General features: G+C 29.0%; 1 protein-coding gene across 1 annotated transcript in view; it reads left to right on the forward strand.

Annotated features, from left to right (window-relative positions):
• Nucleotides 1-17,276, forward strand: part of LOC100200249 (uncharacterized) — a 24,911-nt gene extending 7,635 nt beyond the window's left edge. The window contains exons 3-5 of the mRNA XM_065796371.1: nucleotides 9,164-9,324; nucleotides 16,017-16,510; nucleotides 16,909-17,276. Of these exons, the coding sequence (XP_065652443.1) occupies nucleotides 9,164-9,324; nucleotides 16,017-16,510; nucleotides 16,909-17,046 (793 nt within the window). The 3' untranslated portion in view covers nucleotides 17,047-17,276. The remainder of the gene's footprint in view (nucleotides 1-9,163; nucleotides 9,325-16,016; nucleotides 16,511-16,908) is intronic.
• The last annotated feature ends 1,247 nt before the right edge of the window (nucleotides 17,277-18,523 follow it).

The following is an 18,523-nucleotide window of genomic DNA, read 5'->3' on the forward strand; positions in this document are numbered from 1 at the left end:
CAGAAAGAGGTTCAGGAAAATTGAAATAATAAGAGACAAGCTCAGACAAAAATTATAAATTCTCTGAATGGAAAGTTGCTCTGTGTTCATTTTGATAGGATGTGGGTGAAACAGGTTGAAGAAGATTTCATAGCCATTTTCTAAGAAAACCAGACAATGCTTAAAGGTGAAGTCCTTCAATCAGGCGCAATTTTTTATATAGTAATGCTGATATAATATAAAAGAAGTCTGTAAATTTTTTTCTAAATATTTGTAGTTTCTGTGTTATGGTCATTGTCTAAGCTAACACTTGGAAAGTCATTATTGGGATTTTGTGGTTTTTAAACTAAAAGGCAATGAGACAACTGTATCCTAAGTTTCTTTTTATATTAGGGAAATATAGGTAAAACTTTCAAATAAAAAAAATGAAAAAAACTGAGGAAAACTCTTCTTAAGTCTAAAAATCATAAGATAAAATCACACATTTTTGAATTTGGGGCCTAATTTAAATACATTTATTTCAAAACATTTTTGAAATAAATGTATTTAACAAAAGATTTTTGTAGGGCATTGTACTGCTTTTGGAAAGGGTATCCCATTGTAATTTTAATGGTTTAAAAAAAATTGAGAGGACATTCTTTACTTTTGTAAAGAATGTCAAAATTACAAATAACTCATTAGTACTTTTATCAAACTGTCAAAATTATAAAACTAGCAATCAAAAATCAGCCATTATGAAAAATGGAAAGGTACCATGATTGAGGGGTAAACACGGGGGGGGGGGGGTAATATTGCATTATTAAAATAACATTTTGTCATAATGATGCTAAATCTTATTTTTTTTTTTTATACAATCGTAGATATGTAAATGCTTTAACTTGATGTTTATTGAACATATATAACTATTTACAGACATTACTTCTTTATTTACAGCTATTTAGTTTTGTTTGTTGAGCATTTTGCTATTTACTTCTGACTTCTGGCATCAGAACAGAGTACCCTGTCCTGATGCCAACGTTGGATTGAACTCAGGTGCCAACACAAGACCACCATCATTTTTGTCCGTACAAAGTTGTGTCAGACCAATATCAACTACCCGATTCAAACTATATTCAACAAACATCAATGTAAAAGTGTTTACATGTCTACAATTGTATATATTAAAAAGAAAAAGAATAAAATTCAAAATTAGCATTATTATTCTTAATGTTATTCAACAATGCCATATTACTCTCTAAGTTTTTTTTTTTCATTAAATGATTAGTAATTATAGAATAGTTGAAAATCTTTTGTTTGAATTAGCATAATTAGTTATGCTAATGCTATGTAATTCAAACTAAAATAAATACTGCCACTATCAAAAATTTTGTTCAAGACAGCTGATTTCTATTTTGAGCCTTAAGATATTTTACTTTCTGGAAAAAAGCTTGAATGAACTACATCTACTGGTAATAACTTAACAAAAGCATTCCAAATCAATTTCTGCTTCAGATGAAAACATTATTATAAGATGTTTTGATGATGAAGTTGATTATAAGATGTTTAAGTTGATTATAAAATGATTATAAGATGTTTTGATGATTCAGATGAAGAATAAAAAGATATCTGACCTCAGAAATAGCAAAAAAAAAAAGAAAAAAATGCATAAAATGAAAATTTTAAAGAGCCAAGGTACAGCTTACAAAAAAGTTTGCTCAAGCCGTGATCCACTGATTAGAGAGAAGACTTTAACTCAATTGTTTTAAATAATTTTTTAGAAACTTCAGACAATGATGCAGTCCCTGAAGATCTAAAAAATTGAAATTTTGAAAAAAAGTTTATATGAAATTTATTAAGTGGCTCTGCAGGTAAACACATTATTCTGTGTTTAATTAAACATGATTATAAAAGTTTTTGGATGCTCCTAATGCAAGATAGGCAACAAAATGAATAAAACAATGAATAACACTTACATAGGTATAACTTTTTTTTTTTGAAAAAGAAATTATGTAAAATGGACTATATCAGAAATAAATAGAGTATATACTTGATTTCATATTTAACAACAGCCTTTTTCAAGATATTGTGTAATGAGTCACAAATTTTAAATTTAATTGAAATGGTGTATAGTGAATATATCTAATGTAGTTTTTCAAATGGTGTAAAGTTTTTAAATATACCTTATGCAAACAAAACATCTTCACCAAATTTTTTAGCAGGATTCTATGATATTACTGCTGCAGATATGAATAGTTTCTCTATGTTACAAGATTTATTTTCTATGTTACAAGATTTATTTTCTATGTTACAAGATTTATTTTCTATGTTACAAGATTTATCTTGTAAGTACAAGCTTAGGAAGTAATATGTTTGAATGTAGCAAAGGATATTACAATACTAATTTCTAGTTTAACTGTAGTGTGTATACTGTATAGTAAGCAACCGGGGTTAATATTTGACTGGAGCTGGGTTTGATAAAATATAGCCAGGGCCGGGTTTGTAACCGGGACTGCATAAATATTTATACATCCTAATTTTTTTTATTCGAAATTCATATTATATTTTGTATTTAAATGCATATATAAACATCATAATGATCAACATGATCAACATGATCATCATAATCATTACCATCATCATGATGATCATGATCATCATCATCAGGGTTTAGCCTTCCTCTTTTATGCTGTTTCTTTAATATAAACAATCTAGAGCATTTTATTTTTATAACTAAAGCTCATTTATACAATATGTAAGGCACTCTTCAAGTTTTCTTACTTCTACCACTACCATTTTCTCCTAAAGCTGCTACCTCTCTCTCTTTTATAACAAACGTTGTTCGAGACGTTTTATTCTGATCTGTCTAAGATTATGTCTCTTTTTCATGTCTTGCTAGAATAACACCACACATCCATCTGATCAACTTCTCTTTCGGCAAATACTAAACCGTATAAATACTAAAGTTTATATAAATATGAAAGGATATTGTATGTTAGCTTCTAAATAAATAGCAAACATATATGTTTATATCCATATTATGTATGCATAAAGCGCATCTCCAAAGCTTTTGTTCTTTCTGGAATAAAGGTTTGGAAGCTTTTATTCCTTCTCTTCAATTTTAAGTCAAGCCTCATTTTACTCCACATTTCGCCATCTTGATTAAACATTAATCATTTTTTTCATCTTTTTTACAAGAACATCTCTCTTAAGAACAAATGTCCTTTTATTGTTCCAAGAAGCAGATATAAAAAGGTCCTGTCCGATGCTAAGCTCTTTTATTCTCAGTTTACTAAATCTTGTATCTTATCTCAGATGTTAGGTTCTAGGAACTTTTCATTAGTCTTCAACATTGTCGTTGACTAAAGTAAGTTTAACATTTAATCTCTAATTCACGCTAAACCTTTAAAAAGTGCTAAATAAGTGGTTCCAATATTTCAAAACTCTAGAAAACACTTTGACCTCTCTAACTATCCTAAGATTAGTCTTCACTCTGTTATTAATATTTTGCTAATTTTTACACCACTCAAAGATTTTAAAAGTTATAGATATTTCCAAAATTTTATCATCTAATTCCAAATGGTTTCAAAAATATGACTCTTCAAACTTTGCCTTGAACCAACAAAAATCCACCATTTTGAAAAATGGTTTTTGTCATTGTTTCTGTTCTGTGTGCAATGGAAAGCTGAAATTGTGTACACTTATTTTGAGCAAGGAATCCAATAAACAACTTAAAATATTTAAAAATAAACATAACACCTGTGATTTTGATCTTTATTGCAATTTTACTGGGGCAAGTTTAGTTACAAAAATGCCAATGAAGCTCAATTTTTTTTTTTATTATGTTGTCCTAAATAGATTAGTTAGAATTAATACAAAGAATTGGAGAGTGGTCTTTTCTTAATAAGAATAAAAAACATGGTCAAATTTACTTAAATTTATTACTTAAAAAACAGGAATTATGAAAAATGAAAGGAAACAAAAGGTGGTGCTCTTAAGTGCTTAATATACAACAGTTGATGTTTAATAATTTTTGAAAAATTTTTCCACCCACCCTTGTTTATTGAATTTTGTTCAGGGATGCGGAGTCCCAAAAAGGACTCTGGTTTGAAAGTCACAAAAACCTTTAGTTTAGTAGTTACCTCCTAGTTTTTAGTATTCAGGAGCTCTAAAAATATAAAAAAGCTTATGCACTACTAATGGGAAAAAAACTTTTAGTTTTTGAATCCGGAGTCTTTAGGTAAAATGCCAGCAAGGACTCCAGGCTTAAAAACAATAACTTCTAAGTTATTAAACCTTATGCATTTTTTTTCCTTTGCAGATCATAAGTCAACTAACATGTTTAGAGATTTTGGACACCAGGAACCAGGAAAAATAAAGATATAAAGCCATAGACCAGGAAAAAATAGAGATATAGTTCCTTTTGGGAATCCGCATCCCTGATTTTATTTGTTATGAACTCAAAACTAATAAGAAAAAATGATTTTTATTTATTTTCTAATTTCTGAGACCATTCAGGTCATAAAAATTAGAAAATATAAACTCACTTATAGAAATAAAATAAAAATTCAATTAAATTAATAATGCTCCATCATATAAAACACATTGTAGCATATATAATGTGGAAAGTGATAAAATAATGAAATGCAGAAAGTGACGATAAACAACTTTATTAAATATTGATGTTTTTTACCAATAATTGTCTCATCCAAATGTTGGCCGCTGGTCAATACAAAGATTAAATAAAAAAAGTTAGATTATGATTCTAATTTCCTCATTAAAGTTATTTACTAATGATATACATTTGACAATGTTTTTTATTTCTGTTTTAGGAAAGGCCAAAATCCAATTCATATAATTCTAACTAAATTAAATTCACATAATTCTAACTAAATCAAGAAAATTAAAAAAAAAATTTAACTTAAGAAAGAAAAAAAGAGCCAATACATCTGCATTTTTTAATTTAACTCACCAATATTAAAATTTTATTAAATTTTTGAAATTTAGGATCAGAATTTATAAAGTTACCAAGAAAACAGTAAAAGCAAGTCAAAAAAACTAAAGGAACAATTTAATATGGTCAAAGCTTTCAGTTTCATTATTGTCAAGTTACTCTAATTGCTTAACACAATGTGGGATGGAAATAAAAGGATGGGTGGGAATCTTGGGATGGAAATAAAAGGATGGGTGGGAATCTTGGGATGGAAATAAAAGGATGGGTGGGAATCTTGGGATGGAAATAAAAGGATGGGTGGGAATCTTGGGATGGAAATAAAAGGATGGGTGGAAATCTTGGGATGGAAACCATTTGGAATTAGAATTTGGGAAATTTTCATAACTTATTAAAATCTTTGAGTGGTGTAAAAATCAGCAGAATCTGAGACTGAGGGTTGCATTCCCTGGATGTTTTCACATGGAATCGCCCCAGTATTAAAGTAATTCTTGAAGGCCTACTCTTCTTTATTTCAAGTAACTTTAAGGGTACCACAAGGTTTTATCTTTGCTCCTGTATTGTTTCTTATCTATAATAACGATCTTCATGAAAATTTTACATCTTAAGTGGCTTTATTTGCTGACGACTCAACTTTATACTCTTGTCTTGACAAAAAATCTTGCTTTGAACAAGCAGCTGATTTTTAATCTGATCTCTCTTCTGTAACAGCCTAAAGCTTACAGTGGCTTCTAGACTTAAAATTGACAATTTTTGTTAGACAACAAAACTCATTTACTGCAAAAAAATATTGCAATGTTGTTGGCATTCCTATATTGATGAATAACAACCCTATTACTCTCAGACAAAGTCTAAAAGCATATTGTAAATGTAATTAGACCTGCTTTATTTGCCAAGCTCGAGCCACTCTCCCTTGTTGTAAGATGCATTTTTTTCTTTTTACTACAAATACTATCATGATCAATGCTCAAACGAGCTATCATCTCTATTATGATAAGCCAAAACTCATTCTTGCTTGGCTTCTTATTTAATAATTTGCATTCTTTCACTGTATTCCTTGCACATCAAAAAAACTCTTACTCATCTTCATGTTTTTCTTTTTTTATACAACTTACAACTTTTTAAGTCTTCAGTTAACTGTTTCCTAGTATTTTAACTTATTCTCTATTTTAAAGTAACTCATAACTTAATAGTGGTTTTTTGCAATCTTGTTGGAAGTAAATTAGAGTTTAAAAGTGTATAAATATATGCCAGTATTTAATATTAAATAAAATTATAATATGTAAAGTATTATAATTTTTTTTTAGCCCCGGTTACCAACCCCTGCTAAATCAGCTAAATTTTGCCGGAACCAGGTTTGCAAAAAGTCTTATTTTTAACCTGGGGCAGTCACTTCCTAAGACTGTAAGATGCCAATAAATGCTTTTATGTCTGTAACATCAAAAGCTGAATTCAGAACAAGTTAGTTTATTGACAAATGAAGTCCATAAAATTATTATCAAAAAAATACTTGAAAAAATCATAAGGTTGTCAGTTTAGATAAAAAGTAATCCAAAAATAATGACGCGCCTTTAAACCCAAGTTTTTTTTCTACCCAAAGTATATTTCTCTTTGACCTTTTTTTTGACACTGAAGTGCATAGCGGATTGTTACTTGTACTAGATTTTAAAATATCACTGTTCATACACTGATTTTTTACAGCTGTTGGTGGAATCAGGTGCATAATCACCTTTTATAGTATTTTATATATTATAAATGTAATACTGACGTATGTATATATACATATGTCACATTATATATATATATGTGTGTGTATGTATATATATATATATATATATATATATATATATAAAACTAATTCACAAATAATAAGGTTGCAAGCAATACAATTAGTGCATTGTATTTTACACAGGAAATGCTTTTGGTAGTTTGCAATTCTGTTTTTTACACAAATAATTTCGTGTTACTTGAATACAGTAGCTGCTGAAAATAAAAATGGGTAACCAAAATTTTTTGTTTTGCTAGTAAACAAAAATTGAAACCATTGATGCCAAAAAAATATTCCATTTTAAAAATCAACCTCGAACACAAAAAAGGATGTACTAAAAGCCACATAGTGTTATATGGACATAGACCATCTAAGTAGTGTTATGCAAACAGCAGGCTTAGCGTCAAATACATATTTGAATTTGTATTAGGTAGTTATAGGCTAATTGGCGTATTTGTATTGTATTTGATAAAAGAAAATAATTTTAATGTGATTGAAGAATCAAACTGGGAAAAAATTCTTTATCTTACTTATCACCTACCATTCAAAATTAGTTTATTGAAATTTTAGGTGAAAAAGTTGAAAGAAAAGTCATTGAACAGGTATTATTAGGTGTTCAAAAAGCATGTTAAAGAAATCAATGGCAAAGAAGAATTTGCTGCATGTACAAACCATTCACTAAATTTAGCAGGTGTGCATGCTGTGTATTCTATTACAATGTTTAGAAATATGGTGCAGTTGTTCACATTTTTCTTTTCCTTGAATCATCACTAAGATGTTTTGCCTTACGTCACAAATAAGAGTGTCAAATGCATAATGAAAACACAATGGAGTGCAAAGGGAGATGCAGTTAGTGTTTTGAAAAAGAATTACCCCAAAATCTTAAATGCTGTGGAGAAAATAACTTGTAAAGTTAATGCTGTTAGTTGCATTGCAATTATTTTGGTTTTTTGTGCTTTCTCAGATTGTGGGAGTCAGTCCTTCACGAAATAAATGATACACAGATCTACTTTCAAACAAAAGAATTAAAAAAACAACAATGTGATATCAAACTAGAAGCTTTAAAGTTATTTTTAACAAATAAAAGATATCAATTAGCTAACAAAGCAGTTGTTTATGAAAAGTAAAAAAATATTTGATCATCTGAGCATAATCATGGATCATCAACGTAGAAAAAAGAAACAGAAAGGGAGGGGAAAAATCATATGATGCTGCATTGTCACATGTAAATGAACTGAGAAAAAATCTTTTTGTCTCTTGACAGAGTGATCCAAGAAATCATTACATGGTTTGAACAGCTTAGTGTACTATATGCCCCATTCTTACTCCATCAATACTTTTGAATGATAAACACAATTTTCGGATTTACAAATACATTTTATGGGTCATGACCATAATGACATTAATGAAGAAGAATTCCTTGTTAAATGGAAAAGACTTCTATTTCTGCATCTAGTTCTATTTCTGTTGCTGCATCACAAGACAAAACAAAAACATGGATGGTGGTCCACTTGAAAAAATTTTATTAGCAATTATGAATGCTGAAATAAAACAAGAAATGTTTGACGGTCTAAAATCTATAAATACTAGCCAGCAATAATTTTTGAAGGACATTCGAAAACTAAATTTTTTGAAAAACTTTCGAAAACTAAAATCTGTAGTTATGAGCCAAAACTGCTTTTTAAAATTCCTTCTATTTATTCTTGGATTCGTTTTTAATGTGAATTGATTAACTCTAATGTTAATTAACTAACTTTCAATTCAATGAATTTACCTTGACTCTAATGGTGATGATTCGAATGCTAATATTTTAAAAGCTAATGAAATTGTGGTAAGTATTCTAAAATATCTTTGTTTTAGTCAAATTAAGGAAAGAGTTGTTGGTTGCAAAAACTTTCAATAAAGTTTATTGATTTTTTTTTGACAATGTAACAAATGTTTCATACTATTTCATTTTTAAAAAAAAGGTTTCATAAGCAGAATATTTTTACTTAATATTTTAAAAAATATTTTAATGTAAATTTGAAAGAATAGATATCCTTCCTTTTATAAAGCAACATATTATCAGAACATTTTTGAAGTATAAGAAGTCTTATAAAATTTATTTTACAAAAAATGTAAAGAATAAAAGTTATTTTTAAAAATTTTATTCAGAAATGCTTCAAAATACGATTTGTGTGACCACATTACAGATCTCTTAATTGGTATAGAATCTGCTATTGTGTGTAGTTACGCATGTTTGCAGATTCTATACCAATTCTATAAACAACCTGATATGTATAGTTACACAAATATGTTGTTTCAACAAAAAAAAGTTGTACAATATGTTGCTTCAATAAAAAAGTTACACAATAAATTTTCTTTAAAATTGTCTCATTTGAAATTCACACTAATCTATTTAATTTTGTATTATAAATCATAATGTTTGTTGTGCGCTTCATTTCTCAATTATTACTATTATTTTGATTTAATTTAGTTCATATTTTTAGTAATGCATGTGCATCAAAAAATCATCTGCATCATATAGGTTATGAGGATTCTGTGTACAAACAAACATTTTTACAAGGGGAATTTTTTAAGGAGCTACGTAGGAGGAACATTTATATCAATCAGCCTGATGACTATTGGTATCAAGGTGGTAGTCGAACAGGTAGTTAAAAAGAAATTTAATTTACTTATTTAATACTTATTCTAAAAAAAATGGTAATAATTAAGAAGCAAGTTATGAATTTAGAACTGTATATATTTTAAACTTTTTTTTAACATTAACACATTATAAGCGGGTAGCGAAATAGATTAAACAGGTGTGCGTAGCGGGCAAAAATTCGCTTAAAACTACGCGTTTGAAATCTAATATGCGGTTCATAAAATAGATGAACTGATGTATGCAAAAACATATTTTAATAAAAATTAATAAAACTGCAACAATTTTTTATAATAATATAATATAATATATTGTTTAAAAATATTTACAATTTATATAAAGTAATTAATTTCTGAAAATTGTTTTTAAAACTAATTAACTTATTTTAAACTAATATTTTTGTACTGTGTGGTACTTAAAAAAACATTCTCCTTTATGAAGAGGCACTTTGCAAAACTCGCACATAAAGCACGTTAAACTTTTTTTTTTATGTGTAGCACAGACCCGGCATTGTTTTTGAGGGTGCTTTTTTAGGCCACCAATTGTAACTATTTTCACAATTTTATGTTTTTTGACATCCAATAGTCTGTGTGGTAAATCACTTCTTGTGAGTGTAGATGCAGACGTACTTGGTACTGGATCATCCGAATTATCAATAGCTTTACCACTTATCCAATCTTTGGCAACATCAAGTAGAAAGTTTTTTTAACTTTTTTTTGAGTTGTTATTTAAAGTTTTGAATACTCTGAATGCATTAAATAGAGCGCCATTTACCATGAACATGACTGTCCTCTTTGTCCATTTTTTTGTGCGCCTTATGATTGAGTAATATGACAAGTATTAGTCAGCGCGGTCAACACCTTTCATATACTTATTGTAATCGACAACACATATCGGCTTCCAAATTTTCTGCATGGTATTTCAGTCAACATTTGCGCTTTCGACAATACTTGCGGAATGAATTGTTATCATTCTTACGGGTCTTTTTGATTGCCAGCTATGCAATAGAGTGTCTTTTCGGCAACGGAACATGGATTCCCTTTTATTAAATTTGCATTTTTTAGGCATTCAGGAGAGTCTCTATTCTTGCGTATCGTACCACAGCTTCGAAATTTGTGTTGCAACAAGACATCGCTTGTTTCAACACTATTATAGTAATTGTCCATGTAGACATGGTGCCACAAGTTTTTGTATGGCTGCAAAAGTTGCAGAACTGTCTCTTGAAGACGACTGCCATCACATATATTTTGAAATTGCAAATATATCCACTCTTTGCTTCACAGACCATTCATATGAGCAGCCCATATTTGTGGATTTTAGATGCGTTGTACACTTTGAATGATAATCGACCTCGCCACGGCATAATACTTTTGTCTAATGATAATTCTCGTTGCGGCTTATAAACATTTTCAAATTTGGGTAAGAAATTTTTTTAAGCCGGTCTCTTTCATTTTGATCGTTTGAATTGTTGGAAAAATGCCAAGAATACCATAATTGGCGAAAACGATCACGACTCATTACTTCCGCAAAAATTGGGGTTGCAATTGCTCTTTCTGTTGACCAATTTTTTTTTTTTAATTTTTTTTTATTTTGAGGAGGGAGTTATTAAGAATTTTCTGGAAGATGTATTGGTCTTATCCCAGAGCACCACAAAGGAGTATTTAACAAAGAAGTTCACACCTTCTTTACCAATGTTGAATATTGGGCTAGAGTGATCGTCAAACCACAAACCTCTTGGTTCTGAGCCAGAACTCTAACCACTGCTCCATGGCTGCTTTTTGAACATATTTCACCCACTCCTCATCACTTAATAATTTCTTTTCAAATCTTGCCTGTATTTAACCTAGTTATTTCCTCCTAGTTTTAGGTATATGCCTCTGTGAACATCTTGGTTCTAAACAGAATTCAAAATTTTTTTATTACTTTTAAGATGGAGTTGTTTTCAAATAATTCTTCAATTCTTCATGTATTTCTACTTCCTATTATCATCTTGATATATTTTCTAATAAAATCTCTTACACAAGATCTTATTATTATTTTTTTAATATTTTTTATAATTTCTTATAAAAGTAACAACAAATGATTTTAATATGTATAAAATTGTTACAATAAAATGTGATAGGGCATGAGTTGGTGTAAAAAAGCTTTTAGTGGATGTGTGGTTAACTATTGCTCTCAACATTTTTAGGGCTTTAGAATGCTGATTTACTCTACAAGTTTTTTTTAAGTCTTTGGGAAAGTTTTTAAAGAATTGTTTCTCTTGAACTGCGTTATAAAAGCAAATTTTAATTGACAATGTTCTTATTTTGGCCTTTATCAATGCTTTTTTTTACTCTTTGTGTCAGAAGTAACATGATTAAATTTCTGTTTACTCAAGTTGCTGATTGTGGTTTTTATAAAGGAATAGTATAGATTAGTTGCTCACATTATTAAACACCATTACATTAATTAAAATGAAATAACAGATCATAGCATCCATTATCATCAATTGTTTGATTTCGACATGTTTGTACTACATTAATGACAGAGTTTGCTTAAAAAAGCAGACCAGAGGTTAACAACTTTTTGAGAAAAACATCATTTGCAAATCTTAAGTTAACCCTGTTTCTTGCATATCTTATAAGAATGACCCTAAACCTAACCCTGACATGTATAATTATTATTGTTAATTTCTAAAACCAAACTTTTATTTGTACCAAACAAGTTATGCATAATTTTAAAACATATCATATTTTACATGAATTTTGTTAAAAAAAGTTTTAATACTTCAAGTTATTATAGCTTGATGTTTTGGTTTTGATGTTTTGGTTTTAGATTCTCTCAAGAAAATCCAAACCAAAACATTAAGCGGCTATGATAGCTTTAAGTAATAACGTTAAGAATTTTCCTTGTGAATTATTTTATGACATTTTTAAGACTTTATTAAATTAATTTGATGTTATCTTAATTAAAGTATGCTTTAGTATTTGTTGCATTGATAATTCTAGCAATGTGTTTTTTGTGATTGTCAGTCCATAGTTAATCCTTTGGGTTAGATGATTAACCTAAAATATTATCATCTACTTCTGATCTAATCCTAATTTGGTTTTTAGTTAAATTCGGTTTTAAAGTCAGATTTTGTTTCCCAGGTAAATTTGGGGTACACATGTGGCCTAAATTCATCTTCCAGTTAAATTCAGATCTCAAAAAGTTGACTTCATTGGTCCTTACTTGACATAAAATAAAATTTATGAAATTTATTGCCAATATTTCTTGCATTGAAAAAATTAACAGGAAAATTTTTTAAAAAATTCTGATATTATTATTGAAATTTGTTTTAAGCTGAATTTTTATAACTTACTTTTTTAGATTTTACTTTTTTTCACATTTTTAAAATGCGGTAGTGGTGTAGTGGTAGAGCGCTCGCTACATAAGCGAGAGGTTCCGAGTTCGATCCCCACCACGTCCCTGGTAGTACCGCGCTCAACTTGTTTCTCCGCGCAGCGGCCTTGTTCGTCAAGGTTCGTGTTTCGGAGTTGTAGAGTTGAGAGAGGGTTATAACCACAATTAAGTAACCTCCTCGTCTGTAGTGGCCTTCTGGGCCTTGGGGAGGTGAATTAACAAAAAAAAAAAAAAAAAAAAAAAAAATTTACAAATGATTTCTGTTTATCGATTTTAACAACTCATTTATTACGTTTTCCCTATTAATAAAACAAAGGTTTAGTATTTTTTTAAACATTTTGGTTAAATTCATTCTTGTTTAAATAAGGGTTGTTAAATCAGGGTTGATAAATCAGGGTTGATAAAAACATTGCTAAACCTGTTTGATTTTTTGCAGCTTTCAAAGTAGAATTTTCGTTTTGAGTAACAAAATCTTTGTCTCGTGTATTTTTAAGTTTTCTAAATTGTTTAGCTTTAATCTTTAAGTTAATTGAATAAAACACATCTGGAATTGATATTTGATTTTTTTTTTAGTTTTTAAATAAATGTCTTATAATTAAATAATTTTACATAATCATAAGTATATGAGTTATAAATACTTTTACATCATATATATATATATATATATATATATATATATACATATATATATATATATATGTGTGTGTGTGTGTTACTAATAATTTCACATCATATATATATATATATATATATATATATATATATATATATATATATATATATATATATATATATATATATATATATATATATATATGTATACATATATTAGGGTGGTCCTTATTTATAAGGAAAAAAAAATTTTTCGAATTGTTCTGAAATTATTTGCCAGAATGTACCTTTATATAAGACATGAAAATATACCAAATTTCAGCTCAATCGGTTAATATTAACACGTGCCCCATCGACGCTGAAGTTGTGAGATTCAATGTAAGGCAGTTACCTATAAGAACGACAATGTACGCTCGACTGTAAACATAAAATTATGCATTTTTTTTTAAATTTTAGTATAAAAACATACTAATTAAAATGAAAACGTAAAATAAAGATATAGTTTATCCTAATACTATATTTTTTATTTGGTGAAATGATACATCCACTTCAGATACATATTTTGGATTAAAGTAAGCCTCCTTTTGTGGCGACTGGGAACTCTCTCCGGTACTCCTGAACAACCTGAATAAAATAAAAATAATATTGAATGTGTTTTCTAAACCTAGCCTATAGAATGTGTTCAAGAAAAAAATAACAAAAAAATAAATTTGTTTATACATACCTGTATCAAAAATTGTTTTTGATGCTCATTTTTCGTCATTTTTTCATTGTAATCCTCAATCAACTTCACTCCTCTTTCTGCAATATCATTTGTAAATTTTAAGGTTGAAATGATATTTTGTCCTGTGCAATTTCAGGGCCAGATGCTACAATTGCTTTTATCCTCGTGAATACACCAGCCAAAACGACCTCAAATATATGGTGTCGGCATGGAAGCCACAAAATATCCCTTTGTTGAAGCAGAACTGCAGCTCCTTTTATACGTCCAGTGTTTGATGCTGTAGTATCAAAACAAAAGGCTTGAATTTTTTTGGTTAAATTCCATTCATCAGTGATATGGAACACAGCAGAGCAAACTTCCGATTCTCCTGATGGTTCAATTCTAGGTACTCCTAATAATTGTTCAAAATCTAAACCAACCGCGATCACAAGAAGCCGATCAATTTTCTCATTTTTTGTGATATCAGGCAATAATTTGGAATCCCAATGCACTTCAATAAAATTTGCATCATTTCCTACCGATTTTATTGATGAATATTTTATTTTCCGCAAAATCTCTATTTCTTTTGATAGACGATCTATTGAGAACAAACTCGGTGATATCTATATTAGGAGCTTCTAGGACGGCAGAAATAATATGCATTGCATCCCTGTCACTCACTTTACATTTGTCCATGGCAGCGGCCAGGCGAGGTGTCATTAACGTCTTTCATCCTCACTTGTTTGAAGATGGACCCTGTTCAGATTCCGATATTAAATATGTGTCATCTTCACTGTTGTCTTGATTTATCACTTTTTTCTGTGAATCTTCGTTTTCTTTATCTTCCATTTCAAAATATGCAATCGAACAACTAGAATTTTCCAACAAATCTTCTTTTCTTTTCAACTCTGCAGCTGTGCGTTCTTCTTTTTGCTTTTCCTTACGTAATAATTTGATATCTACTCCCAACATACAACCTACTCTACCTTTCTCCCTTTGCTTAATTAAAAATTCTCCATCTTTGGCGATTTTAATCTCATTTAACGCATTTAAGGTGGCAATATCAAAAAGGTTGTCTAAATCTTCTTTAAAATCATTTTCTTTTTCTCTCTGCCGTTCAGTATCTCTATTTTTAGATTTTTCTAAATTTCTGACATTATTGTACAAAGATTTTAATTTCGAAATACAGTTTGAACGGTTTTGAACTGGGATTCTTGCTTTTTTCCAAAAAACGACCACTTCATCAATAACTAAAGCACTGCTGTCATTAAGATTTAAATTTACCACTCTTATGTTATAAAAAAGTACACTCAAACCATCTCGTTTACATGGTAATTTACTACCGCAGATTTGATTTTTCATCACTCCAACTAGATAAATATTTTTCCAAAAAGTGGACATTTTAGCACTTTTATCAATTACTTATGTAGCACGTCTTTTGTTATGCACTTCATGTACGAAACTAAAACGAATGTAGCATTGAACAAATAATATGTAAAAACAAAATTGACTTGTAGAGACTTGTAGTTGCGCTTGTAGCGAATTCAGAATGCACTTGGTGGTTAGTTGCGCATAGCATCGTCATAGCATGTTAGACAGTCAGATGCATAAAACTTTAAGGCCAATGCGGCACATGTTAATATTATCGGATTGAGCTGAAATTTTGTATTTTTAATGTTTTGGTGTAACTGAACAAAATTACAAATAATTTTGAAAAAATATGAACTTTCGAAAATAAGGACCACCCTAATATATATATATATATATATATATATATATATATATATATATATATATATATATATATATATATATATATATATATATATATATATATATATATATATATATATATATATATATATTTATGCAATGCAAAATTAATTAAAATAGTTGCATATAAATGTTTTATATATACATTATATATAATACATAAACTGTAACAATTCTAAAAATTCAACAAGTATTACTAAATATTTCTATTTCTTATATATTTTTTCAGGTCTTGGTTACAATGAAGAACAGTATTCTCTTCCACGTTGGGTAGATTTAAGTATCAGTCGCCAAAGTTTGTTTGACAGAATATACAATTATATTCCAACTGCAGGGTGGATGTTTCTCCCACTTGTTGATTACCATGGCGGAGGAGCTGAAGCTGCTTTTGAGCCTTTGAACCAGAATATAGTAGCTTATCAGTTTGGATTAGCTCAGTATCTAGGCGCTGGTGTAGCGGCATGCTATCGTGGTTACAGAATATATGATACAGATGAAACAAAAGCTATGGTTACAAAATGGGTTTCGTTTTACAAGAAATATCGTGATATTATTACAAGCGACATCGTCCGCGTTAGGCGACCTGATATGCAATCAATTGACTCCTATATGCATGTGAATTATCGACTTAAAGACAAAGGTTTAGTGATGGTTTTTAATCCAACTACAGAGACTCAGTCAATGCTTCTTACTTTACCATTATATTATACTGGGATAAACGAGGTAATTCAAAATTATTTACTAAATTTTTGTTACTTTTTTTGTTCAAAATTTTTCAAATCCACCTCTTTACCGTTATCAATGTTTCAAGTTGAAAGGTGAAATCCCACTTGTCCTTCTTTTTTTTTAGAGGAAAGGGAAAGATAAGGAAAAATAATCACGTGAGCTTTCGTAGTTTTGCTTTAGAAAATTTAAAATTTAAACTGCGCATATTCACGTGATTGTTTTATTCTTCTTTCTACCTTTCCTGTAGAAAAACTTTCTCGAACGGATTCAACTTTTTTTTTAATGTAATAAAAAATAAAACTTTTCTACAGAACGTTTTCCGTTCTGTAGAAAACTACTTTTAACTAAACATATTCATATTGTTTAAAGTACATTGTCTAAAATGTGATTTATAGATGGCCATTATTTCGGAGAAAGATGAAAATCCTCAATCATATATACTGGATAAAGGGTGGGAAGTTGAAATCATGGTTGAAATTCCACCTTTAGAAATTACGTGGTACGTTATTCGAGACTCTACAGACAATAATTAATTTTCGCAACAAAACGTTTTTTTCTCTGTTAGTAATAATTAATTAAAAGTAATAAAAAACGTTTTATAGAAAGCAGTAAAAACATAATTTTTTAAAGTATATGCAGTTTTGTATAATATGCATAATTTTTTATAATATATTCATAATTTTGTATAATATATGCATAGCTTTTTTTTTATAATGTATACATAATTTTGTATAATATATGCAGTTTTGCAATTGATTTAAAATGTTTGATCCATTTTTTACTAAGATAATAAACTCTGAGTTTTGTGCCCGTCTAAAATTAAAAGAATCTTATTTCAGTAGCTCTTGTGTGCAAAATGTTTTATAAACTCTTCGAAAAGATCAGGATATGTACATTATTATTATACAATAAATTTTTGTTTATAGTTTACTTCAATAACCTATAATTTGATATTATAACTTAAAATGAAAAAAAAAACAACATTTTACAGGAATAAACACAACAAATTCCTTTTTTCATAGATAGATATTCAATGCCTATAGATATTTCAATGCCTATATAGATATATACAAATCTACTAATTGTATATAATATTTCCGTTACTAGACTGTTTAAAAAATTTGTCTCATTATGCCCCGCGTTACCCTAAACTGCTATAAACATTTTTTCTTCACACCTACATCTGCTGTGGAGAATAGATCTAATTGTTTTAGATCCAGTCTTATTTAACGGAGATATTTAGTTTGAGTACATGAGAAGCCACAAAGTTTAAAATTAATTGAAATTTATCAGGTTTAAGGATAAATCCTTTCTTTTTAATTCCAGAAAGACTTTTTTGACCGGTGACTACAAATTAAAAGGCGTTTTTCTAAAGGGGCTATGTCCATTCTTCCAAAATTTAGTTTTTTTTCATCATTTAGATTCTTTATTTAGAGTTACAAATCTAACTATTTTAGATTTATACCATTTATAAAACATGTGTAATGTTCTTACAAAAGTTTAAACAAGGTGATTAATTTAGATACAAAATGGTATAAATAAAATTTCCTAAAAAACAAATATCAAAGATGAGAGGTTCTTTGTGAAAGTTAAAAAAAACAAAAACTTTTAGACATCAAAACAAAACTTTTTAGAAGTAATACCTTTAAAGATGCTCGTTAATGGCGAGACAACATCCGTCACGTTAATGGTGAGAGACCACATCTGGAGTATGGCGCTTCCATATTGAATCCAAATAGAATAAAAACATCAAAGCGATTGAGGCAGTACAGAGAAGAGCAGTTATACTAGTACAAGAAGTTAGCGGTAAAACATAAGAGGTAAGGATCCGCTGCCTTGGTCTGACAACACTGAAAGAAAGATGAATAAGAGGAGACCAAATACTACAATTAAAAATCGACTAAATAAACTTTTGTTCAAATTTAACCCAAGAAAAACACAACAATGGTTTAAGACAACGAAACTTTCTAACTAGAGAACAAAACAAGTCTGATGTATAGTACAGTACAA

Source organism: Hydra vulgaris, chromosome 04 (assembly GCF_038396675.1).
Source record: "Hydra vulgaris chromosome 04, alternate assembly HydraT2T_AEP".
NCBI classification, from domain to species: Eukaryota; Metazoa; Cnidaria; class Hydrozoa; order Anthoathecata; family Hydridae; genus Hydra; species Hydra vulgaris.